General features: G+C 43.6%; 2 protein-coding genes across 6 annotated transcripts in view; one reads left to right on the forward strand and one right to left on the reverse strand.

Annotated features, from left to right (window-relative positions):
- Positions 1–718: 718 nt before the first annotated feature.
- Positions 719–7,739, reverse strand: LOC133773617 (isopentenyl-diphosphate Delta-isomerase 1). Of its 4 annotated transcripts, XM_062211086.1 has the most exons (6): positions 7,255–7,739; positions 6,909–6,980; positions 3,327–3,499; positions 2,643–2,735; positions 2,084–2,214; positions 719–1,106 (listed from the first exon to the last, which is right to left on the reverse strand). In XM_062211086.1, the coding sequence occupies exons 1-6, from the start codon at positions 7,449–7,451 to the stop codon at positions 789–791; spliced, it is 984 nt and encodes a 327-aa protein (XP_062067070.1). In that variant the 5' UTR covers positions 7,452–7,739; the 3' UTR covers positions 719–788. The 4 variants fall into 4 exon arrangements, with proteins under 4 accessions (XP_062067070.1, XP_062067066.1, XP_062067068.1 ...); XM_062211082.1 differs by lacking the exon at positions 6,909–6,980 and having other exon boundaries at positions 7,255–7,688; XM_062211084.1 differs by lacking the exon at positions 6,909–6,980 and having other exon boundaries at positions 7,270–7,682.
- Positions 7,740–19,052: 11,313 nt separating this feature from the next.
- WDR37 (WD repeat domain 37) overlaps positions 19,053–24,605 on the forward strand; it is a 77,141-nt gene continuing 71,588 nt past the window's right edge. The window contains exon 1 of one of the 2 annotated variants that reach the window (XM_062211088.1): positions 19,053–19,311. The gene's annotated coding sequence lies outside the window, so the exon portion shown is untranslated. Of the gene's footprint in view, positions 19,312–19,755; positions 19,928–24,605 lie in introns of those variants that run through there. The other variant, XM_062211087.1, reaches the window with a different exon arrangement.

Raw genomic sequence — 24,605 nt, forward strand, 5'->3', positions numbered from 1 at the left:
TTTTTAAAATGTATTTATTTGAAAGACTGAAAAACAGACAGAAAAAAAGATCGTTCATCCACTGGTTCACTTCCCAAATGCCTGCAACAGCCAGGGCTGGGCCAAGCTGAAGCTGGGATCTAGGAACTCCACCTGTATCTTCTGCATGGTGGCCCAGGTACTTGGGTTCCTGCCATCCATCTGTTGCCTCTACGGTACATTAGCAGGAAGTTCTATCAGAAGCATGGAGTAGCTGGGACTTGAACCAGGCAACCTGATATGGGATGTGGGTATCCCAAGGGGTGGCTTAACCTGCTGCAATACAGTGCTTGCCCCTGGAATTTTTTTATGCAGGGATGATTATACACTATTTTAATTTCCCTGTAACCTGCTTTGCCAGTTTAATCTGTTAATATGGAAAGTCAATTGGGTATTTTCCTGGACTATTATAAAAACAATAATACATAAAGCATCTGGCAAATAACAAAGATTTCTGAAAATGTGAATTACAACAGGTCAAAAACCATCTTCAATTACTTGTTCCAATTTCTCATAACCACATTTGAGCAGATTAAATCTTATCTGCCCTCTCATTTTACACTAATCTCATAAATGTCTTTTATAAGTAACAGTGAGTATGCAGTAGGTAATGCAAAATTGTAAGTCAGCTGTTTTTCCCACAGAAATTCTGGTTGCCAAAAACAGCAATGTATCTTATGAGATCTAGTGGGGAACCAAATTTAAAACAAACAGAAACATTCTAAGTTTACTACATAGAGAAAATATTCAACAGTCATTCATCTGTACATTCACATTCTATGTATTTTCTCATGGTCAACAAACTGATTCAAATGACTTAAGTTATCCCACCATTTAAAGAGGAAAGTCTCTGCAATAATTTGAAACCATGGAGTTATCTTAATTTCACCACTGGCTGCTTTTTTCAGAAGTTCTTCCAGTTCTTCTTTTGTCACGTAACAATAGCTTTTAATCTCATTGGGATCTGGGTTCAAAGTTACATTCTTCCTCACAAATAAAATGTAATCAATTTCATGTTCACCCCAAATGCCATCAGATTGAGCTTTGTAGTGAATTCGTGTTAGATAATTTATTTCTTCTGGAGGAACCTAGGACATTAAAAAAAAAAAAAAAAAAACTATTAAAAACAACCATAAAACGTAACCTAAAATTAATTCACATTTCAACAATGTCTTTAACAATGGCAGCAGAATTTTAGAATTAGAATGTTTAAAGTATTATTCTCCTATTAATGATATATGGAAAATGTACTATATTGTTAATTTCAAGTATTTAAATTTTGTTCCATGGAACAAAACATAAGTTATTTTTCAAAATATTTAAAAAAAGGTAGTCACTCAAGTTAGAAATGTAACATTCTCCTTATTCATAATTTGATTACTTTTTGTAGGAGAAAAATTACCAGTTAACTAGATATTTTAGGTGTCATTTAAAGGGTCTAATCTCAGAAAAAAAAAAAAAAAGATTGTTCCAATTCATTCAAATTTGCTAGTAATGATCTCCACAAGAAAATCTCCATCTTTAATTTAATCAACTATAAAGACAGTTAACCTTACATATTGGTTAAAAGATCAACCCACTGCAATACTGAGCTAAATTCTGACAACTGATTTTAAGAAATCAACATTCAAATAACCTGGACAGGCATTTGGCTTAGTGGTTAAGATGCCTGCATTCCATACTGGAATGCCTGGGTTCGGGTTCAATGTCTGTATCCTGCTTCTGCTAATGAAGACTCTGGGAAGCAGTGGTGATAGCTCAAGTAATCAGGCTCATGCCACCCGTAAATGGGAGACATGGGTTGAGTTCCTGAATCCTGACTTTAGCCTGGCTCCTGGTTGTTGTAGGCATTTGGGAAGTGACATAGCAGATGGGAGCTCTATCTGTCTATGTCTCTCCAATAAAAATTAAAACAAAATTTCTTTATGTAGTTGCCTTCTGGGGCTAACTAGTAACAAGAAGTTTAGAAAGCAGAAGACCTACACTTGAATTCAAAAATTTTATTGAACAATAGTTTAATGTATGTTTAGATTTCAGCTTGTTCAAAGTGCAATAAAACTGTTACCTCTTCCATAGGAATTCCTAGTTCAGCTTTTAAACGCCTCTGTGCCGCCCTTCTTACTCCAATGGCATCATTTTCTTCAAGTTCTTGTGGGTTACTTAACGGATGACTACAACAAGTATTGGTAAAACAACCTGGAAAATGATAGCAGAGATTAACTTTTCTTCAAAGTAGGTCTTAAAGATCAAGAAAAAGTTGTATAAGTAATGGAAAAAATAAAATGATATTTTAGGATTTTTAAGTCAATAATTACTAAATAGATAATTGAAAATAAGTTCTTTATTAATGTCCCCTTAACCAAAAAGATCAAAATGTGTAGAGATCCTGATAAAAAAAATGTATAATACATACAGACACACATCTATTCCTTAAGAGTTCTTATTCTTTATTGTTACTTTATCTGGTCACACTCACTGTAAAGGCTTACGTTTGGTGGAATATCAAATTGCATCACTTAAAGGATTTCCCTTTTTGATTTTTGTTCCAGAAAATTCAGAGTAATAAAAACTCAAATTCAATATAATCTCCAACAAAATCTACGTTGTACATTAAGTATACTAACCTGGAAAGGTAATTTTAGCATCTGATCTCTGCTGTAGCAGGAGCTTATTTTCAGTATTGAATAAGAAGACACTAAAAGCTCGGTGCAATAGCCCTGAAAGCAAGAGATATATGATTAGGTTAGTCATAAAATGCCAGGTATTTGTCCAATTCTCCTCTTGTGGTTCGAAATAACACTGGTAACTGTTCTGCTTTTTTCCTAGTCTTCTATCTGGATAGTCTTTGCATGACTGTGATGGAGAAGAGCTCTGGTATATCCGAGGAAGGTTGCCAAGTGTTAGAAATGGTCATCTTGCTAGCCACTTTGCTACAGGCCAAATCCCCTTTCAAGAATATCTAGCCCTAGACAAGTCAGTCTTCTGCTCCTTGGGAGAGTTGCAAAGCCACATTTCCCTTTGTGCTATCTGCTCTTTCCCCACTCATGAGAAAAAAAAAAAAGGCTTGACAACCACTGTTATGTTAGGATTAATCTGTTCTCCTTTCACAAACCAAAATAATTCCAAAGAAGTAGAAAGAAACAGATATTGCACAGGTAGCGAGTTAGATTTTACTACTCTATTTACCTAACTATAATCAGAGGTTAAAATACAAAGTTTAGAAATTACATCTCTTTTACCAATTTCCTCAGCTAATCTCAAGTGCCTAGGCAAATCACTTTATAAAAAAGAGTACTTTAAGACAATACCTTTCTCAATGTTTTCATTCAGGTGACAGTTCTTCTTGGTCTCAGCCCCAATTTTATTGTCATTTTCATCAATAAGAATACACATCTCTGCCAGAAGTTGAACCTGTTGCTCATCGAGATGGTCAGTATGTATTTCCGGCATCGTTACAAAATGTCTGATCTGGCCAAGAGTACTAATATTAAAAGGAAAGAGGAGAGGTTTTGTATTTTTCTTAACAGTGGAAAAGTGATTCTAAAGCTGCGTCCAGTGAACGTTTCAGCTATTTCAAAGGTTATGAATTACGCCCGCTGCTCCTATCTGCAATCTCACCACTCTTTATTCCCACTGAGTTCCTCCAGGAATGCTGCTGACCCAACATTCAGTCCCATCCTTGGCCATTTCTCCTTTGGGCAGTCAATCACCGCTGGTCTTTTACCACGGTCACTCTCAACGACCAAATTCAAGGTTCTAAATTCTTGGCCTCTGAAACTTAGTCAGCCTTGTTCCTTTGTGTACTTTTCTTGCTTAGAAGTCTGTCCACCCATGATCTGGCCCTAGCTTAATTTTTCACCCTGTTTTTCTACAACAGCTTCTGTATTCTTTATTATGTGGTTCCACAGCCATCCCAAAGAGTCTGTCATTCCCTGCTTCTTCATAGTTGCTCAAGAATGCCACAGGCCAGCCTTTACGGAAATCCATTTTTCAAAGTCCAATTCACATGCCAAACATTGACTAAGCCTTTAACCAATATCCTAGTAAGATTTAATCTAGTCTTTCCCAACCTGAGTGTTTTATGAGCAAAATGATTTAAGTAACTGCTTTGTCAACTGTCTCAAATACCATACACAGTTCATAAGATTCTAGATAAACAAGAGAAAGCTTAATTCATTATATTTAATGATACCTCAGAGCAATGCTCTGCAATTTTTTTCCTTTAAAGGGCCAGAGTAACAATTTTGCATTTGTAGCACTGAAGTAACCATAGGCAATGTGTAAATTAAGCATGGTCGTGTTCTAATGTTTATTTATGGGCACAGAAACGTGAATTTCATTTAATTTTCATACGTCACAGCATATTTCCCTCCCCACCCCAACCATTTAAAAATGCAAACATCTGGGGTGGGCCTTTGGCACCGTGATGAAGTCACCACTTTGGACTTATACATTCCATATTGAGTGCCTGATTTGGGTCTCGGGTCCCTGCTTCTGCATCCTGGGAAGCAGTGGATGATGGCTCTAGTACTTGGTTCCCAGCCACCCACAGAGGAGACCCAAACATTGTTCTGGGCTCCTGGGTTTGGCCTGGCCCAACCCCAGTGTTGTGGGCATTTAGAGAGTAAACCATGGATGAAAGCTATCTCTTCAAATTAAAAAAGAAGAAAGGAAGATGGAACACAAAAGAAATTTTAAAAAATTAAGGCCGGCGCCACGGCTCAATAGGCTAATCCTCCGCCTTGCAGCGCCGGCACACTGGGTTCTAGTCCTGGTCGGGGCGCCGGATTCTATCCCGGTTGCCCCTCTTCCAGGCCATCTCTCTGCTATGGCCCAGGAGGGCAGTGGAGGATGGCCCAACTGCTTGGGCCCTGCACACCCGCATGGGAGACCAGGAGAAGCACCTGGTTCCTGCCATCGGATCAGCGCAGTGCGCCAGCTGCGGCAGCTATTGGAGGGTGAACCAACGGCAAAGGAAGACCTTTCTCTCTCTCTCTCACTGTCCACTCTGCCTGTCAAAAAAAAAAAAATTTTTTTTTAAAAATTATTTGCTCATTGGGGGCCGGTGCTGTGGCTCAGCAGGTTAATGCCCTGGTCTGAAGCGCCGGCATCTCACTCGGGCGCTGGTTCTAGTCCCGGCTGCTCCTCTTGTGATCCAGCTCTCCGCTATGGCCTGGGAAACCAGTGGAAGATGGCCCAAGTCCTTGGGCCCCTGCACCCTCGTGGGTGACCCGGAAGAGATTCCTAGCTCCTGGCTTCGGATTGGCGCAGTTCCGGCCGTTGCAGCCAATTGGGGAGTGAACCAGCGGATGGAAGAGCTCTCTCTCTCTGCCTCTCCTCTCTCTGTGTAACTCTGTCTTTCAAATAAATAAATCTTTAAAAAAAATTATTTGCTCACAACACACCACAAAAACAGTAGGCCAGCTCTGGCCCATTCGGCCATAGTCCATCCTTACTTGGGGGCAGACACTGGGGCTTAATTTTCTGAACCCTAATTAATGCCTCTCCTGTTATTTAAAACACTAAACTCATCTGACTTACACTCTTTGAACATCTCTAGTGAGCAACTTCTAAGCTCTTTAACCTTTACATTCTTCAGAGCACCTTATACACAATATGTATTTCTTAAACCCCCTTTTCCAAATGGTATTTAGAAGATTCTGTGTTCTACTTTGTGATTTTCATTAAAATATACAGATTACTGAAACACTTCCAACAAAGTTCAAATACACTACAGGATATATACAAAGTGTTTAAGCACAAAAGTACAGAAATGGCTCCTTAAAACAAAGTTCTAGGCCGGCGCCGCGGCTCAATAGGCTAATGCTCCGCCTGTGGCGCCAGCACCCCGGGTTCTAGTCCCGGTTGGAGCACCGGATTCTGTCCCGGTTGCTCCTCTTCCAGTCTAGCTCTCTGCTGTGGCCCGGGAGTGCAGTGGAGGATGGCCCAAGTGCTTGGGCCTTGCACCCACATGGGAGACCAGGAGGAAGCACTTGGCTCCTGGCTTCTGATCAGCACAGCACACTGGCTGTGGTGGCCATTTGTGGGGTGAACCAATGGAAGCAAGACCTTTCTCTATGTCTCTAACTCTGCCTGTCAAAAATAAAACAAAACAAAAGAACAAAATTCTAAACCTAAATAGGCTCTTGAGTGGCCTGTGCCTTTGTGCAGACTGCGAGAACCAAAATAATGATATTTCATACCAAAAACAAGCTTAATGAATAAAAAGAGATAAAGAGGAAAAATACCACAGAAAGGAAAAGTCGACTTCAAAGTGAGCCTCATTTTACAAAAGGTGTACTTAAAACTTTCATCCCAATAGAATTAACAGGCGTTGGGAAGTAACAATATTTTAAGTTGCACTGCTCTTTTAGGATTTATACCTTAAGTCTGAAATTCATAATTACAAGACAAAATGATTACTTTTACTTATTCATCTAAAGATAACAATTATGGAGAAGATGCGCGAACACATCACCCCCACCCCCACCCCAAGAAAAAGACTGTTCCATCTCTGTGACGCTCCCCACTTAGGAGTAGTCTTTAGAATTTTGCAGCCAATCTCATGCATGTAGCTAAGTGTGTGTGCATCTGTATCCCATATTACCTGTACACTCCAGGCAGATTTGATCACACAGGTTTGCCTAGGCTTGTTTCTAAGCTTCTATAAAAACTGTCTTCTGAGACTTGAGTTCAGAGTCAACATTTTACTCAAGGTCAACTATTTTTATGTGCAGATGATGGTCTTTCCTTTCCACTGCTTAATACGACCGAAAAAGAATTTCAAAGTCTAAAATGGCTAAACGTGACAAAAGACTGGTTTCAAAGTTCTCGCACACCGACCTTTTTAAGCGGCACGTGAATTCTTTTTTAGCAATCACAGAACCTACCAAGTCTTCTCAACGAAGCTGGGAGCTGGCCTACATGCGTCCTCGGCGAGAAACAAGGGACCCACGCCCACGCTGCAGTGAAAACCAGACTTTCTCGTCAGTTCCCTTCCTGAAGGACCCTCGTCCTTAGCCGGCAAATCCCCCCGCTCCTCAGACAGCAGGTCCTCGAGGCGCCCATGCGGGGGTCCGACCCGCCCACCCCTCAGAGCGGGTCGGTGGGCTGCACCTGCCGCCCGCGCCTGACGCCAAGGGTAGAGGTGAGGGGCCGCCCCAGTGGCCTCCGTCCCCCTGTTCCCCTGCCCCGCCGTCTCTCTCAGCCCCGAGTCCCCTCGCCCAGCCGCCTCACCTGGCCCTCAGCCACCTCGCTCCACCGTGTAGCTCCCGCGCCGCCCCGAGGCGTGAGTTCTCCAACCTCAAACACAGAACCCTGGAGGCCTTGGGCGCGCGCCCCATTTGAGCGCCGTGCGCGGCGCGCACCGCCCCCAAGTCCCGCCCCCTGGTAGCGCGCCCAATGGCCCACGCCAGCGCCTGTCCACGCCACATATTGCTAACCAATCGCCGCCTGCGCTCGGTTGACGTCACGGTCGCGCCAGACAGTCGCGCGGTGGCACCACCTGCGAGGACCCGGGCTTCTGCAGGTGCACCAGGGCCCTTGACGGGCGGCGGGGCCTTTGGGCCGCCAGCCCGGGTCCTCGCCGCGCCCAGACCGAGGCTAAAGGAGACCAGCGTGCCTCCCTGTCCCGCAGAGGTGAAGCCCCGCGGCTGAGGAGCCGCCGGAGGGCGGGAGCGGCCGGGACTCGCCCACTGACCGCTGGCCAATCGCGCTCTCGTTTCTGCTCCTGCGCACCAATCGGTTCCCAGTAGCGGCCGGGGCGTGCCCACGGCGCAGCCGAGGCTACGTGCTGACGTCACACGCCCCGCAGTCCGGAGTGGAGTCTTCGTGCTAACTCTGCGGCGCGCTCTGCGGCAGCGACGCTGAGCGTCAGGGTTGGTGCGTCTGCTTGGAGGCGTTAGGTCGTGAAGTCTGTACCGGCAGTTAACGCGGGATGTAGCGGTTCTTCTGCCTGGGTGGATTTACTGCAAATTAAGGAAAAGCGGGATTGATGTGTTGCCTTGGGAGACTTAGCCCCTCTCCCCCTCCGCAGAGGTTACCTAGTGTGGAGTCTTTTCATAATTCCTGTCCCGTTTCCAAGGTGTTTGTAGCTACAGAGCAACCTGCAAAGCCAGCTGGCCAAGAGGCAGGTCGCGGAACCTTTCTACACTCAGACAGGATTGGTTTTGCACGCTCAAAGCCATCAGTGGCTTTCTAATATTCTATTCAAATAAGTTGAATAAAGCAAAGTTGTACGTTGGGAGTATTGTGCTTAGGAGTATACGGCATGATTTATAGATTTTAAATGGTAAGATGTATCTGTAAGTTGAATGAAAGTTTACTTCATCGTACTTGGGAAATTTAGAATAGTGACTGTGTCAGCTAAGCATGGTGTGGTGCACCAGTTCTCCAATTTTTTTTTTTTTTTACGTTCTTAAAAAGGCTTTTGCCTACTCTTATTTCTGTCTATTCCAATTTCCTACATTAGAAGTTGAAGCATATTAGAATACTAGTTCATCTAAAGTAATGATGAACATTGACTATTAAGTAACATTTTTAAAAAATAACATTTTTATGAAAAACTTTTTTTAAAATTCATTTTACATGAAATGCAATTAAGGAGGTGGGGAGAGATCGAGATCGAGATCTCCATCCCCTGGGTTCTCTCCGTAAATGGCCACAACAGCCAGAGGTGGGCCAGGAAGAAGCCTGGAGGTATTGGGTTTCCCATGTGGTTGGCGGGTGCTCAGGTACTTGGGCCATCTTCTACTGCTTTCTCAGGTGCATTAGCTGGGAGGTGGAGCAGCTGGAACTCGAATCGGTGCCATATGGGATGTGTTCCTCACAGGCGGTGGCTTAACCTGTTGTGTCACGTGCTAGCCCTGAAAAAAATGTTTTTTTGAAACAAAAATTAGAAGAATTTCTTGTCTCACATTTTTGCAAATGTAATGTCTAGCTTACTAGCAGACAGCTGTTAGGTGTTGTATTGGCTGAAGGAAGAAGAAAGTATGGTCTCAGATTTGTAGATACAAAGTTAAGGTTTTTAATAGCTTTTTCTGATGGTCATGGTTTAAGTTTGAAAGGCAGAGTGACAGAGGGAGAAGCACCCAACACGCACACACAGAGAAAGAGACAGAGGTTCCATCTCCTGTTTCTCTCCCCAAATGGCTGCAATAGCCAGGGTTGGGCCATGCTGAAGCCAGGAGCCAGGAACTCCATCCAGGTCTTCCACTTCAACAGAAGTCGACTGGAACATTCACCCTGCCGTAGCTGTGGTCACAGATGTTTTGATATATATGATATAAGAACTTCAAGATTAATTTGTAGACCCTTTTCCAGTTATACAGGATTGGAGGTAACCCTTGGTGTTAATTGGCAGATTCCTGCAGCGACTTTCAATTACTGCATTATCAGTAATTTAGCAAGCAGCTTTACTTTGCATGATGGCGTGATGCATGGGATATTGTTTTGTTTTAAAAATTCATTTATTTGAAAGGTGGAGTTACAGAGAGGCAGTGGCAGAGAGAGAGAGAGGTCCTCCATCTGCTGGTTCACTCCCCAAATGGCTGTTTACTCCCCCAAATGGCTGCAATGGCTGAAGCTGGGCTGACCTGAAGCCAGGAACCAGGAGCTTCTTCTGGGTCTCTCAGATGGGTGCAGGGGCCCGAGGACTTTGGACATCTTGTATTGCTTTCCCAGGCCATAGCAGAGAGCTGGAACGGAAGTGGAGCAGCCGAGATTCGAACTGGTGCCCATATGGGACGCCGGCACTGCAGGCGGTGGCTTTACCTGCTGTACCACAGCGCCAGCCCGTGGATATTGTTTTTCAGTGTTGTTGCTGCTTTTAATAGTCTGAAAGTGTAATCCTCTTGATTTCTTCTGTCCTCATTTCAGCCTTCTTGTATTAGTTTATTCATTCAACTGAAAGGTTCTTTCCTCCTTTATGTCTGGTTATCAGAGATACAAAAATAATAGAAATAACAGCTGCTGTCAAAGAGCCCCGTCGAGACAGATTCAAAAATAGAATGTTAAGATAAATTCAAAAACAAAGTTAAGATAAATCCCTGATTTAGAGATGTGAACAAAAATGTATCTTAGATTGGTAAAATACTTGGATTGAGAGGAGGGTGCTAGGCATAAGGGTTAGTCAGTCTCAGGTTACTGCTGGGTTCCTGGTGAGGGAAAGTGAGTGCAGCATTCAGGTAGGGTACACACGGAGGACCAACAGAACGGCGACAGAGAAGGGCTGTAACACAGTTCTGATTGTGCTGCACTTGTAGTGCCTGGGACAAAGTTACACTTGGCACCTCTTCTATATAACATGCATTGTTCCATTCCCTTTCCCCAGTACAGCCTCCTCTTTCTAGGCAGTATTCCCTCCCTATGCTCCAAGAATATGAAAAGAATAAAAAATGATTTATTTATTTACTTGAAAGAGCTACAGAGAAGGGGAGAAAGAACTTCCATCCACTGGTCCACTCCCTAAATGGACACAATGGCCAGGGCCGGGCCAGGTCGAAGCCAGGGGCCTCATCTGGGTCTCCCACATGGGTGACGGGGCACAAACAGATGGGCCATTTTCTGCTGCTTTCTAAGGCCATTAGAAGGGATCTGGATTGGAAGTGGAGCAGCCGGGACACTGGTGCCCATGTGAGATGCTGGCTTTGCAGACAGCAACATAACCTGCTATGCAAAAACTTCAGCCTCAAGAATATGAATTTTTTTTAAGATTTATTTATTTGAAAGTCAGAGTTACACAGAGAGAGAATAGGCAGAGAAAGAGAGAGGTCGGTCCGTCTTCCATGTGATGGTTCACTCCCCAAATGGCCGCAACGGCCGGAGCTGCGCTGATCAAAGCCAGGAGCTAGGAGCTTCTTCCGGGTCTCCCACATGGGGGCAGGAGCCCAAGGAATCTTCCACTGCCTTCCCAGGGCATAGCAGAGAGCTGGATCGGAAGTGGAGCAGCCGTGTCTCGAACCGGCGCCTATATGGATTGCTGGCTCTTCACGCCAGGGCATTAACCCACTGCGCCACAGCACCGGCCAAGAATATGATTTTTAAGGAGACTGCAGTTATCCCACTGAACAAAGCGTGGGCAGGTAGGCACAGGCTCTAACTTAAAACACCTAGGGTTTTTCTCTGAAGTTTTTGAGTTGTAGTGATGAGAAAAAGATCAGTGCTTCTTGGACACCTAAGCTGAAGATACCCTGGCTGTTGATGGCAGATAGGTAATCTACCTGGTGAAAGGAGCTGGTCTACTTAGGAGAGATTGAAGACAGCAGAAAGAGGTAAAGCACAGAGTTGGAGAGAAAGCCCTTCGTTTCTGTTTGCCTTCCTGGTCACTTGCATTCTTGCCCTTCTCATATTTTAAGAATCAATGGGAGCTGGCGCTGTGGTGTAGTGGGCCAAGCCTCTGCCTATAGTGCCGGCATCCTCTTGGGCACCAATGTAAGTCCTGGCTGCTGCACTTCCGATCCAGCTTCCTGCTAATAGCTTGGAAAAGCAGCAGAGGCTGGCCCAAGTGCTTGGGCCTTGCACCCATGTGGGAGATGCAGAAGAAGCTCCTGGCTCCTGGCTTCAGATTGGCTCAGCTCTGGCTGTTGCAGCCATTTGGGGAGTGAACCAGTGGATGGAAGACCTTTCCCTCTCTCTGTAACTCAAATAAATAAATCTTAAAAAAACAAAAAAGAATGAACTCCTTTTTTGCTCAATCAAGTTTAAGTTAGGTTTCTGTAACAAGAATTCACCAAAGCCTTGAGATACCCACACTGATGATTAGAGTATTATTTGACTATCTCATGTGTGCCAGGTAAAGTTATAAACACTTGGCATATATAAATTTATTTAATACAGTTGCAAAAGATGGAAAGCATGCTTATCCTAATTTGACCACAGATAAGTTAAGACCTTGCCCAATATCACACAGCTAGTAAGTGGCAAAACTCAGGGGTTTGAACCTGGATGATCTGGCTGAAGTCTAGAGAGGGCTCCAACTTTGATTACCTCTCCAGGCAGAAATATGCACATAAAACAAGTCAAAGGCTTGGGAGAGAGTTCTAGGTCAAACACAGAGATCTGAATCTATAAGTAGATAAACTGTGGGTGAAGCTGCAAGAGCGGATACAAGAGGGTGTGAATTGAGACTAGAAAGTGGCAGGACATAGATTACTGAGAACTGAAGGCTAACATGCAGACAGAAGAGGAGGCCACAAGAAGTCTGAGCATGAACGCTGGGAGGGAACCCTTCTGCCTACTTCTGCATGCTTCCATCCTCAGGAATGTACAACAAACCCCTATTTTTTTTTTTTTAAGACTGAGAGGTTTGATTTTACAGGCCTCCCAGAGTCTTCTAGAGTCATTTTTCATCATTTGCTGGTGCAAAACCTCTGAATACACCAGTTGGGCCAGTTTCTTTGCTGTCAGTTTTTTATAGACATCTTTTTTTCTGCCTTTATTTTTTTTTTTATGTCTATCTGAAATGTGCCTCCCTCTTCTCCATCCACCAGTCAGTATATCTTATACAGCCTTCAAAGTTCAGTTTACATTTCATTTCCTTGGTGCATTTCCCAACTATTCCAAACAAAAGTGCTCTAGTTTTCTTAAACTAGGAATATGCTTAATATCATGCTTCATGAACCTTATTTTGCTTCATGTCATTATTTTAAAAATTTCCATCTATTTATTTGAAAGGAAGAGAGAAAGAGGGAATGGGGGGGGGACAGAGTGAGAGAGGGAGAGACAACTTCCATCTACTGGATCACTTTCTAAATGCCTGCTCAGTTGGGGCCAGGCCAAAACCAAGAGCTGGACACTCCATCCAAGTTTCCCACTTGGGTGGCAGAGATCCAAGGACTTGGGCCATCACCTGCTGCCTCTCAAGGTGTGCATTAGCAGGAAGCTGATATGGAGAGCACAGCCAGGATTTAATTGAACCTAGCCACTCTGATATGGGTTGTACCTGTCCCAAGCAGCAGCTTAAGTACTAGACCTGCTCCATGTTACTGGTTTTAAGTAACTTAGAATTTGAAGTTTTGAACCATGTCTTAATGTTGTTATTATTTTAACACAAGTGTAAATATAGTTATGGGAAAATAAATACCCAATAAGTAGGTAATGCGAGGTACCACATGAGTTGGCACTTTAATGCATAAAGAAATGTATACATAAGCCATTGCAAATAAAATGGTATCTTTTCCAGTTTATTTCGCTCTTTATCCTTATGAAACAAAATTTGTGAAAGACCGTTTAATTTGGACTGAGCTCTTGTGCTAGGTCCTAAGAGACAAAACTAAAATGGAGTTGCTCGTGCTAAGTACCCCATAATTAAAAATGAAACCTTAAGGAAGCAGGTAAATTCTCCAAAAGACCAGTCTTTCATGAAAACAGCAGATTCACAGCAACCAGTTAGAAAGGGCCCATTCATCCTGAGCCTGTAATGAAGTCCCCTCTGCCTTAACTTAGAATAGTAACCTGCTTTTAACGTGCTCTTATTACTCTGTTTCCTTGTTTTCATCCTAGAAAAATCAACTGTTCTACCATGATTACTGCTATGGTTTGAACAAGACTCGGTTCTTGAACTCATGCAGATGTTTAAATTCATTAATTCATGATTAATGATACTCAAGGTGGAGACAGTCCAATTCTGGTGTTCAGGAGGCAGGTCTAATGGGAGATATTAGGACATTTGGGGTGATATTAGGACATTAGAATATTAGGACATTTAGGCTCTTGGAAGTGACAAAGCTGGTTATAAAAGCCTGAGTTGGGCCAATCTTTGCTTCCTGGCTTGCCATGTGACCCTTCCTTTGCCCATGCTCTGCCAATCCTAGTCCTATCTACCACCCTCACTACATGTCCAATCTTGTTCTTGAACCGTCAGAACCCTATGTGAGTCAGAATAAACCTCTGTCCTTTGTAAGTAGCTTGTGTCAGGTATTTTGTTCTAGTAGCAAAAATTGACCAATATGCCAGTGCAGCACTTTTTTAGAATGAGTTGCTTCCCCATTCTAGAATCTAATAAAATGCCAATTAAATTTTTAAATTTGTTAATTTTTTTTGATAGCATAAACTACCCACATTCTCCTAATGAATAGCTAGTGTTTGTTAGCAAAAGAGCAAAATGGAAAGATTTCTGTATTTGCATTTTAGGTGGTGTTTGTTATTTTTTGTGATTTATAACATAATGGGTAAACATTATGGACTTATTACATACTATAGTATTTGTATTCTAACATTCCAGTTTGAAGATTCTGTTATGTCAGACTTTGCCATCTGATGTGGCAATGATACCTTTACCATGATGCCTTTGTATTTAATGTTGATGGAGAAATACAGGATCAGAATACACGTCAGAGGAATTCCTCTGTGTATGCATAGGGCTACTTACACAATTCAGATTCATGTAACTGTTTCCCTGTGGCTAATACTAACAAAAAGAGATCTGCTCGGGGCGTTTCAGCTCAGCCTCCTCTGTGACACTGTGCTAGTTACTCTTTGGTGGAGTTCTTCTGCCCTGAAATAGGCACAACAGTACTGGGCAGTATCACTTTCGATAATGCAAATGCTTGTTGGGTCAGGAATTATGTGGTGTTAATAAAGAAATGAAAGTATCAACTGTGTGGCCAGTGTAAAGTTATTCATATGTACTTATTTTCAACAGAGGTAATAGTTTTCTGACATTATCTGTAACAGATTTATGATATATATTTGGCAGTTCATTAAGTAGAGTTTCCAACCATTTTTCCCCAGTATAACCCCACTGTGTAAGAATCCAGGTGACACAAATGAGACCAATGCCTATTTGTTTTACTCAAAATCATGAAAACTCCTATTCTACATCTGACTCAAACATATTTCTTTTTTTTAAAAAAAAAAGATTTATTTATTCGAAAGAGGTACACCGAGAGAGGAGAGGCAGAGAGAGAGAAAGCTTTTCCATGTGATGGTTCACTCCCCAGTTGGCCGCAATGGCTGGAGCTGCACTGATTCAAAGCCAGGAGCCAGGAGCTTCCTCCAGGTCTCCCGTGTGGGTGCAGGGGCCCAAGGACTTGGGCCATCTTCTACTGCTTTCCCAGGCCATAGCAGAGAGCTGGATTGGAAGAGGAGCAGCTGGGTCTTGAACCAGCGCCCATATGGGATGCCAGGGCTTCAGGCCAGGGCGTTAACCCACTGCGCCACAGCGCCAGCCCCAATCCAACAAACATATTTCTAAAAAGAGATTGAAGACTGAAATTAGACTACTTGTCCCTCTTTTTTAATCTTTTTTTTTTTTTTAAGATTTATTTATTTACTTGAGAGGCAGTTAGAGGGAGAGACAGAGAGAAAGTTCTTCCATCCACTGGTTCACTCCCCAAATGGCCACAGCAGCCAGAGCTGGACCAACCTGAAGTCAGGAGCTTCTTCCAGGTCTCCCACATGAGTGCAGGTGCCCAAGCACTTGGGCTATCTTCTATTACTTTCCCAGACCATCAGCTGAGCTGGATCAGAAGTGGAGCATCTGGGACTCGATCCAGTGTCAATATGGGATGCATATTGGCACCAATATGGCGCCGCAGGTGGATGCTTAACCTATTATGCCACAGTACCCGCATAGTCCTTTTTGTTTCTCACATTGATAGTACAAAAAGTAACAACCTACAGCACAGAAATTAGATACAGAAAACATGGTATGTACTAAGAGAATGCAATGTTTTCCCAGGTGAGACTTTGGGAGTATTTACTTAGCAGTATCTGTTCCAACCTCATGGATGATGGACAAGTGAATTAAGTCATCAAATCAGTGCTGGTGAATCTTTATCAGATGGACCGGTCTCTTTAGTCCTTAAGACTTTTAATGAAGTCTTCTTGGGTGAAGTGACAGTAGTCGTAAGTAGGAGAAAAGGCTGAGCAGTTCTTCAGGTGATTATATTCACATTCTAGCTGACTGTTTTTCTTAATGCTCTTCTTGAATAGAACTGGCAAAATTCGGTAGATCAAAGGAATGAGAAAACTTGACCTCTGCCATTAGGGAGTTTACATACTTATTAACAGTACAAACATTAATTGCTCTTTGGCAAACATTTATTGGGTGCACAGTATGCGGCCATCACTTTCCTAGGTCAGGGAAATATACCAGTGAACAAAACAGAAAAAGTTTGCGTACTTGAAAGAAATGCTAAATATGAAGTACCTGCCAAGAAGAAAAAATATGACAGGTAAATACATATATCAAATGATTATAAAGCAAGCTTTTTATTATTATTATTTATTTGAGAGGTAGAGTTATAGATAGTGAGAAGGAGAGACAGAGAGAAAGGTCTTCCATTTGCTGGTTCACTCCCCAAATGGCCACAACAGCTGGTGTTGAGGTGATCCAAAGCCAGGAGCCAGGAGCTTCTTCTGGGTCTCCCACGCGGGTGCAGTGGCTCAAGGATTTGGGCCATCTTCTACTGCTTTCCCAGGCCATAGCAGAGAGCTGGATCAGAAGTGGAGCAGCCAGGACTAGAACTGGTGCTCATATGGGATGCCAGCACTGCAGGCGTCGGCTTTACCTGCTACGCCACAGTGCTGGCCCCTGAATGAAGTTTATTTATTTATTTTTTATTTATTTATTTTTTTTTTGACAGGCAGAGTGGATAGTGAGAGAGAGAGAGACAGAAAGACAGAGAGAAAGGTCTTCCTTTTTGCCGTTGGTTCACCCTCCAATGGCCGCTGCGACCAGCGCATAGTGCTGATCCGAAGCCAGGAGCCAGGTGCTTCTCCTGGTCTCCCATGCGGGTGCAGGGCCCAAGCACTTGGGCCAACCGCCACTGCCTTCCTGGGCCATAGCAGAGAGCTCGCCTGGAAGAGGGGCCACCGGGATAGAATCCAGCGCCCCAACCAGGACTAGAACCCAGTGTGCCGGCACCGCAAGGCAGAAGATTAGCCTGTTAGGCCAGGGCGCCGGCCATGAATGAAGTTTTTAATACTATGGTACACTCCCCCACCCCATTATCCATGAGGGACTGGCTCCAGGACGCCTTGGAGATGCCAAAAATTCTTGTCTCTTATATAACATGGGGTAATATTTGCCTATAACCTATGCACAACTTCCTGCATATTTTACATAATCTGTAGGTTACTGTAATAGCTAATGTGAGGAGTCTTCCAGCAGTTCATGAAAAATGCCTAATATGAAAAAGCTGCATGGATTTCAAATGTTTTTGCACCAAAATACACCTACTATTTAATTCCATTTTGCAGTCTTTTTGTAGCACTTATGATGTAAATACTACGTATAGTTGTCACACTATATTGCTTAGGGAATAATGATAAGAAAGTCTGTATATGTTCTGTACAGGGGAAATTTTTTAAAAATATTTTTGATGCATACTTGGTTGAATCGAAGGTTACAGGATTACCCACAGATAAGGAGGGGTGATTGTAGCACAGATAAAATAATCAGCGATGAGGCAAATGAAGGAATATCAAACCATGTTCATAATTCAATTTTACTAAATCATTTTATTACTGATGGGGGTGAGGCACGCATATTAGACCTGGAAAGACATGTGACAAGACAGGAACTTGTTTTGTGGGAAGGGTCTGCAGGAGGGAGTATGTAACTGGATACCAGGACTGCAATCATAACCTTTTACAATTTAGGCTAGTTTTGTGTCATTTAAAAAATGATGAGACAATTATTTCAGGATAGTCTTATGGACTGAATTCATCTGCACTCCTTCCCCTGCTGCGGCCCTATGTCATAAGCTGAAATCCTTACTCCGTTCTTTAAAAAGGAGGTCTGACGTCCAAAAACAGAACTGTTGTGGTTATTTGGGGAGTGAAACTGCAGACAGAAATTCTCTCTGCCTTTCCAATACATAAAATGTTAAAAAATGAATGTCACGTGAAGATCAGATATCACATGGGAACACCATGTGAAGATTACTTACACTGCTACAAGCAGCATGGGAAAGACTCACCCCGACAGCTCTGAGCAGAAACAACCCCTTGCCTTGGACTTGTAGCTTCCAGAACTGTGAGAGAGCTATTTAGACCGCAGTGTGTGGTGTTTTGTTACTGCGGCCCTACCAAACTTAATATACAGTGGAAAGGACGGGGCTTTGATGTCAGCCTGGATTTTAATCTTTGCCTCATTGCATACTAGCTTTTTTAACTTTTGACATTTCATCTCAATGTTCTCACGCTCAGTTAACAGCGAATTTGGAATAAAGATTTCTGCTTTACTGCATTGCTTTGGGGACATGCAAGCTATAAGATATGTAACATGACTGGCTCACAAAAGTGTAGATTCTTTTCCCTTGGATTTGTGACATCCCATCATGCCCTCAGTTGATCTCAGTGACTTTTGTGGAATCTTAAGCATATCAAAGGAAAGTATGACTTTTGTTAAAATCCTACCATCTGAACTGTGACTGCTCTGCTACCAAATAACCCACCAATTTGAATGGGAACCTGAGATTCACAAAGCTTTCTGTCATCACACACAGTCTTGGGCATATTATTTGCTAAACAAAATTGCTACTTGAATGTCTGTCACAACCTCCAAGTCTGAAAGTGACAAATGAAATACCCTCTCCTTAGAGTTCCTCTTACCGAACCGTTTCCAGCAGTAAGCCTTTATTATTGCACTTAACGCAGAAGTAACTCTGTTGAACATGTTTTTAAAAATCTGGATACCCAAATCTGTTAAATTTATTTCTTGTGCAACAAATATATCCTATCACTGCTTCTTGCATGTGAATCTTGATCTTTATTTTTAAAGGGAGCAGCAAGAATCTTGACTCATATGGAAGAAGAATGCTTTTTTTTTCTTTTCTTTTTTAAATTATTTGGTGCGCTTTAACGCCTGATTAGAGTTGCTGGCAAAGCCAAGAGACTGTTTACGTAATCGTTCCAGTCTATTATGTAGGTTTTCCAACCTAGATTAAAGGGGGTATAAAAAAAAAAGCAGTTCAAGTCCCACCTTTCGCAGTGAACAGCTGATTCTGTTTTCTCTTTTTAGCCAATGGTGATCAAATATTTCAGGAGGAAACTGGGTGAGTCATCTTCTGCAGATAAGCTGGAATATTAATAGTTCTAGCTCCATCAGGTTTTCCCAGCAGCCAAAAGCAAGTCTCCCACAGAGCTCTGCCAGTGAAACAGTTCACGGCAAGTCGGCGGTTTGGATCGGAAAGGTTTGAAACTCATCCACAGTTAGGAGCAGTAGGCTTGAGCTTGTAGCTTAAGGGACTGTTTTCTCTTTCCCAGGTCTTAGGCTTGGGCGAGATTTTAGGGCAGATGGAATTAAAACCTGCTTGACCGTGGACCGCCACCGGAACCCCTGCAGCGGTGAGTACAGGTCTCGTGTGCGTGTTTCACATGCTACAAACGCTCGGGGCACCCAAGGAAGCTGCGCCCTGAACGACCGTGCGTCTCTGCAGGGTGCAAGGCTGGCGTCTGCCGGGGTCTGCGTCCTGGTTTTCTCCATGAAGCTCCCAACTCAAAAAGGTAACGCGCCGCCCCACGGCACCAGGGGGCGCCACGCCCGCTTCCCTTCCCAGGCCATACGCCTTGTCCTCCCCCGGCGCCGGGGGACAGAGGCAGCCTGGGTGGCCGAGCGCCAACCCCACACGGTAGGCAAGGACAGCGCCGTGTACTCAGGTTTCTCTGGCAGGAGGGCGGAAACCGGTATGCGTTTCTGGCTGCGCCTGCGTGAGCGGCACTTCCGGCGACGCTGGGCGTACGGCGGGGGGCCGACTTCCGGTGGCTCCGGGCGGAGGCGGAGGCCGGGGCGGGACTTCCGATGGCAGGCGGAAGTGCGGTTGGGCCAACTCGGGGTCGTGGGGTCGCGTCAGTGCGAAGTCGGTGGGTGTCTTGTGTGTTGGCTTGGGTGCTACGTATTGGGGACCGACGAGCTGAGCGCAGCCCGGACAGGCTCCGGGTAGTGACGAGCGCGGCGGCTGAGGTAGGTTTGCACCGCCATCTTCCCGCTATCCAGCGCCGCGTCTTCTCCCCTCTGCCAGGGGGAAGGGTCGAGGTGGACGTGGAGGTGTGGGAGTGGAACTCTAGGGGCTAGGGTGGACGGGAGGCCGGGGTGCAGTTGGAGACGCGGCCCAGCGGGGGGTCTGAGTGGCCCGGGGGTCGGGTTCCCGCTGTCCCGCGGCGCCGCGGCCCGGGCATCTCGGAGCTTCCTGTGTGGCGGGGACAGCGCTTGGGAGGTTTTTCCGAGACCAGGGCCTTCTGTTGCACTCAAAGGGGCGGCGGGGAGGGGGAGAGTTGAGAGCAGATGCTGAAGCGGTTACTCTAGCGCCTTGCTGCTTTTGTTCCTCTTCTGAAGAGTGGTTTCCTATCCCCCGGTGGACTGACCACCGCTGGGGGTGGGGAACGTAGCAGGGACACAGTTACAATGTGTCCGCTTCCTAAAGAAAGTTGTGGAAGTGCGAGAACTTCCTCAGCTTGGGAGGAAAGGTATCCTGGAGTCGGCCAGGTGGTTGGAGGTTTTGTCATCTGTCTTCAAACTCTGCAGCGGTGCTCACCGCCGGGGCAGGTCCATTGGAAACTGACAGCCATTGTTCAGAAGTTTCCTTTACGTTCAGATGGTTCTGTCTTAAACTCGGTATGTTTTGACCCATGGATTACGGCCTTCAGGGGGTTCTGAGAACGAGCTGCTTCCAGTAGGAAAACAGTATCCAAATGATTATGTCTGACCAAAGTGGAGTAAGTAGAGTTGACACTGTTAGCCCCTTGTTTCGGATGCTGCCCTGTTAACACTGCTCACAGGAGACAGTATGCTGGGTAGTGGATGCCGGACACATCACAGCTCTGTGACCTTGATCGAGGAATCTGTAAGTCTCCATTTCCTGTCCTCTAAAATGGTATTTATCTTAACCTCATTTTGTTATTTGGAAGGTTATTTAATACATGGCAAGCATTCTTGTAAAGCGCTGGACACAGGACACAGGAGATCTTTATTAAGTATGTTTCCTTCCCTTTCTCTCAACCTGACTACTTTTTTGGGGATAGTGTGTCCTTAGACTATTCCACTTATTTTGTGCTTGTCTTGTAAAATCTGTTAAGTCCTTTTTTTTCTGAACTGATGGTAAGAGACTTCTTAATTATCCTGCCTTGCATTCTTTAAGGAAAAGATTTTATATTCTTGACTTTCATCCTTGGTTTGAACTCATTCTTTTAACTGTTGAGATCTTTAAAAAATCTTGCTTTTTTTTTTTTTATCCTGTTAACGATGCCCATGTTCTGTAATGTCCACAAAATTGATAAGCATGCATTCTATGCATTTATCTCATCAGTGACAAAACATTGTAAGCAGAGAAATGTTGGTGACAGACTTCTGAGATTGCTACTAAAGATCTTTCTCTCCTTTGGTAACTGCTTCGAAGTTGTGGTTGGTGTTTCAGTCTGCAGGCAATTCACTTAACATTTGTATTACCATAAAATTTAACAGAAAACTTTACCAGACTTCTGGAAATTTGGTCACCTGTTTTTTTAAAGCCACACACAAATTATATCCTTTAATCATTGTTTTGTGTATGAGTCATGGAATTAGCCATGAAAGCAAGTGTTTTTTTCTCTTGATGAAGAAAAATAGGTGACATCTCAGCTTTTTTTTTTTTTTTTTTTTTTAGTTTTGTATCTTTTATTTCAAATGAAGGCATAAATTAATATGCTGTCTTGCTTCTAAAAGCCACTTTGGTTATCTGCCTTCTTGGGATTACATACATTTAGAAGGATCTGATAATTTATGAAAGCTAAATGTTCATTGATGGCATATAATGTAACAGCATTTGCAGAGGTGAGGAGTTCAGCTTGCTGAGATGAAGAAGTAAGTTTGTTTTTCATTAGTTTGTTAAGTGTTCATCACATGCTGTATGTAGAGCCCTGCTGCATGAGAATGTAGGAAGGGGCAGGCATTGTGCTGCAGCAGCTAAAATGCTGCTCGGGATGCCTGCATCCCACACTGGAGTGCCTGGATTTGAGTCTTGGCTCTACCCCCCATCTACCTTCATGCTCACGTGTAACAAAGGGCAACAGGTGAAGGTTCAGGTACTTGAGGTCCCTGCTCCCACACAGGAGACCCATGTAGAGTTCTAGGCTCTTGACTTCGGCTTGGACCAGCCTTGCTGTCGCAGGCTTTTGGGGAGACCTATCCACTGGTTCATTCCCCAAGTTTCTACCACACCTGGGACTGGGGCAAGCTGAAACCAGGAGCCAGGAACTCCATCTGGGACTCCCACATACTTGGGCAATCCGAGTACTTTGGGCCATCATCTGCTGCCTTCCAGGGTGTGCATTAGCAGGAAGCTGGTACTGGGAGTGGAGCTGGGACTTGAACCCAGGTGCTCCTGTATGGGATAGGTTGACTCAACTGGTGCTTAACCTCTAGTGTAAACCCTGCCCCTTATTTTTAGATTGAAGTTAATAAAATTTTAGATACCAAAATAAACTTACCTTTAATTCCATTTTCCACAAACTTTTTGAAGTGACTTCATATAATCAGTTTACCAAAGTGTTAAGTCTGTACAGGTTGTTAATTGGATTTGGGAACTTTAATTCATATGGATGTTGTAAGGTTTAGTGATTGTTTATATTTATTGAGCCATTTAAGCCTTAAAGCTACCGTTTGTAGTAATAGTAGTTCTTCAGCCTTAGATAGAACTGCCCATCGACTTTCCTCCAGTATCTCTCTATTCTTTATTTTCACTTCATGTCAGCTTAGATAACTCATGTCAATATTCCTTTTACAGACACCTGCAGCTTCCTTGCCTGTCTTTCCATGACACCAGCCTGAAATTCTAAATTTGTTATTAAATCACACATTTAATATGATTGCTGCTAATACTGACACATGACCTGAGATGAGTTCAGTAGAGTCTGTAGCCTTAAGATAATGTAGGTTCTTGAGCCAAAGCTTACTCTCCGTGGAGGATGTGGTGTGAAAGGAAGTAGTGATAGTATCGGTACAGACTTCTGGGGAAAAAGGTGGAGGGTATGAATGAGAAACAAAAGTAAAATTATAAAAAGTCACTGGAAATGTGACAAAGAGAAAGATTAATAACAAAAGAGACTAGAGGGAAAAACTATAGAACTAATTTTGGAAGAATATTGATAGTTGAACAATGGCTGAAGAAATTATAGGAAGAGGCAGAACTTGAATTAGCCAGATAATCTTTTAGTGTAAATAATACAGTGTGTGATACAGACATCATCAGTCCATTTTTGAGCTATGACTTCATAGAGTTCAAAAAATTACTAAAAGATAAAATTCTGGTATGAAAAAAATCTCCATTTGGTGTCCGGTTTTTGGAAAGTAATTGTTTGAAATGTATATATGTGGTTGAAAATTTCTCAGTGGAAAAAGATTGCCAGTGTATTAATTTTTTGGTGAAATGGTAAACAAAAGCATGCAAAGTTTAGGGGGAGGGGAATTAAAGGCTTAGCTAAAGCATAATTGAGGATTTTTAGTGTTAGTTGTGAAGAACACTGCTTATTTCCTGGTGGAAATGCAGGGGACTAGAAAAAAAGCCAGAGTGTTATGACTTGAGATAAAAATAACTGATCTCAAACCTTTATTTTTATTTTATTTTATTTTTTTATTTTTGACAGGCAGAGTGGACAGTGAGAGAGAGAGAGAGAAAGGTCTTCCTTTGCCATTGGTTCACCCTCCAATGGCCGCCGCGGCCGGTGCGCTGTGGCCGGCGCATCCCGCTGATCCGAAGCCAGGAGCCAGGTGCTTCTCCTGGTCTCCCATGCGGGTGCAGGGCCCAAGGACCTGGGCCATCCTCCACTGCACTCCCGGGACACGGCAGAGAGCTGGCCTGGAAGAGGGGCAACCGGGACAGAATCTGGTGCCCCGACAGGGACTAGAACCCGGTGTGTCAGCGCTGCAGGCAGAGGATTAGCCTATTGAGCCACGGCACTGGCCGATCTCAAACCTTTATTTACTTATTTATTTTTAAAGATTTACTTCTGTGTGTGTGAGAGAGAGCAAGTGAGCATGCAATTGATAGATCTTCCGTCTTTTGGTTTACTCCTCTGATGGCTACAACAGCTAGAACTGGGCCAGGCTAAAGCCAGGAACCAGGAACTCCATCTGGGTTTCCCATGTAGGTGACTTCCCATGTAGGTGTTGTCCATGCCTTCCAGAAACATCAGCAGGGAGGTGCGTTAGAACCTAGTAGCTGGGACTTGCACAGGCGCTCTGACATGGGAGTTGGACATGCTGAGACTTCACTCGCTGAGCTTTAATGTAATGTCTGCCCCCATCCAGAACTTTTAACCTGGAAATGAAAAGGATTGGTACTGCAGTTTTCCCTTTTTTTGTGGAATCTTCAAGATGCATTAACCAATGAAGTTCTTTTGAGGGGCAAAGGAAACCCTTTACCATTTTTATTGGTTTGATTTAAATGATTTGAAGATAAAGTCTTTTTTCCATCTGAGGCCGTATCAGGGTAGGTTTCACAGGCTTTTGATATTTGCTTTACTTTATAAATGCAAGGTAACTGAATGTTCTTAGTGTTGTACAGCAAGATGTTCTTGTTGCAGTTTAAAAATAAAGCCTACATGTAATGCAGGTTGAGAAGCAAAAGGTGATCTTTGGCTTTGTACATGTGGATAAATGGGCAAGG

This window comes from Lepus europaeus, chromosome 14 (assembly GCF_033115175.1).
Source record: "Lepus europaeus isolate LE1 chromosome 14, mLepTim1.pri, whole genome shotgun sequence".
Classification (NCBI taxonomy): Eukaryota; Metazoa; Chordata; class Mammalia; order Lagomorpha; family Leporidae; genus Lepus; species Lepus europaeus.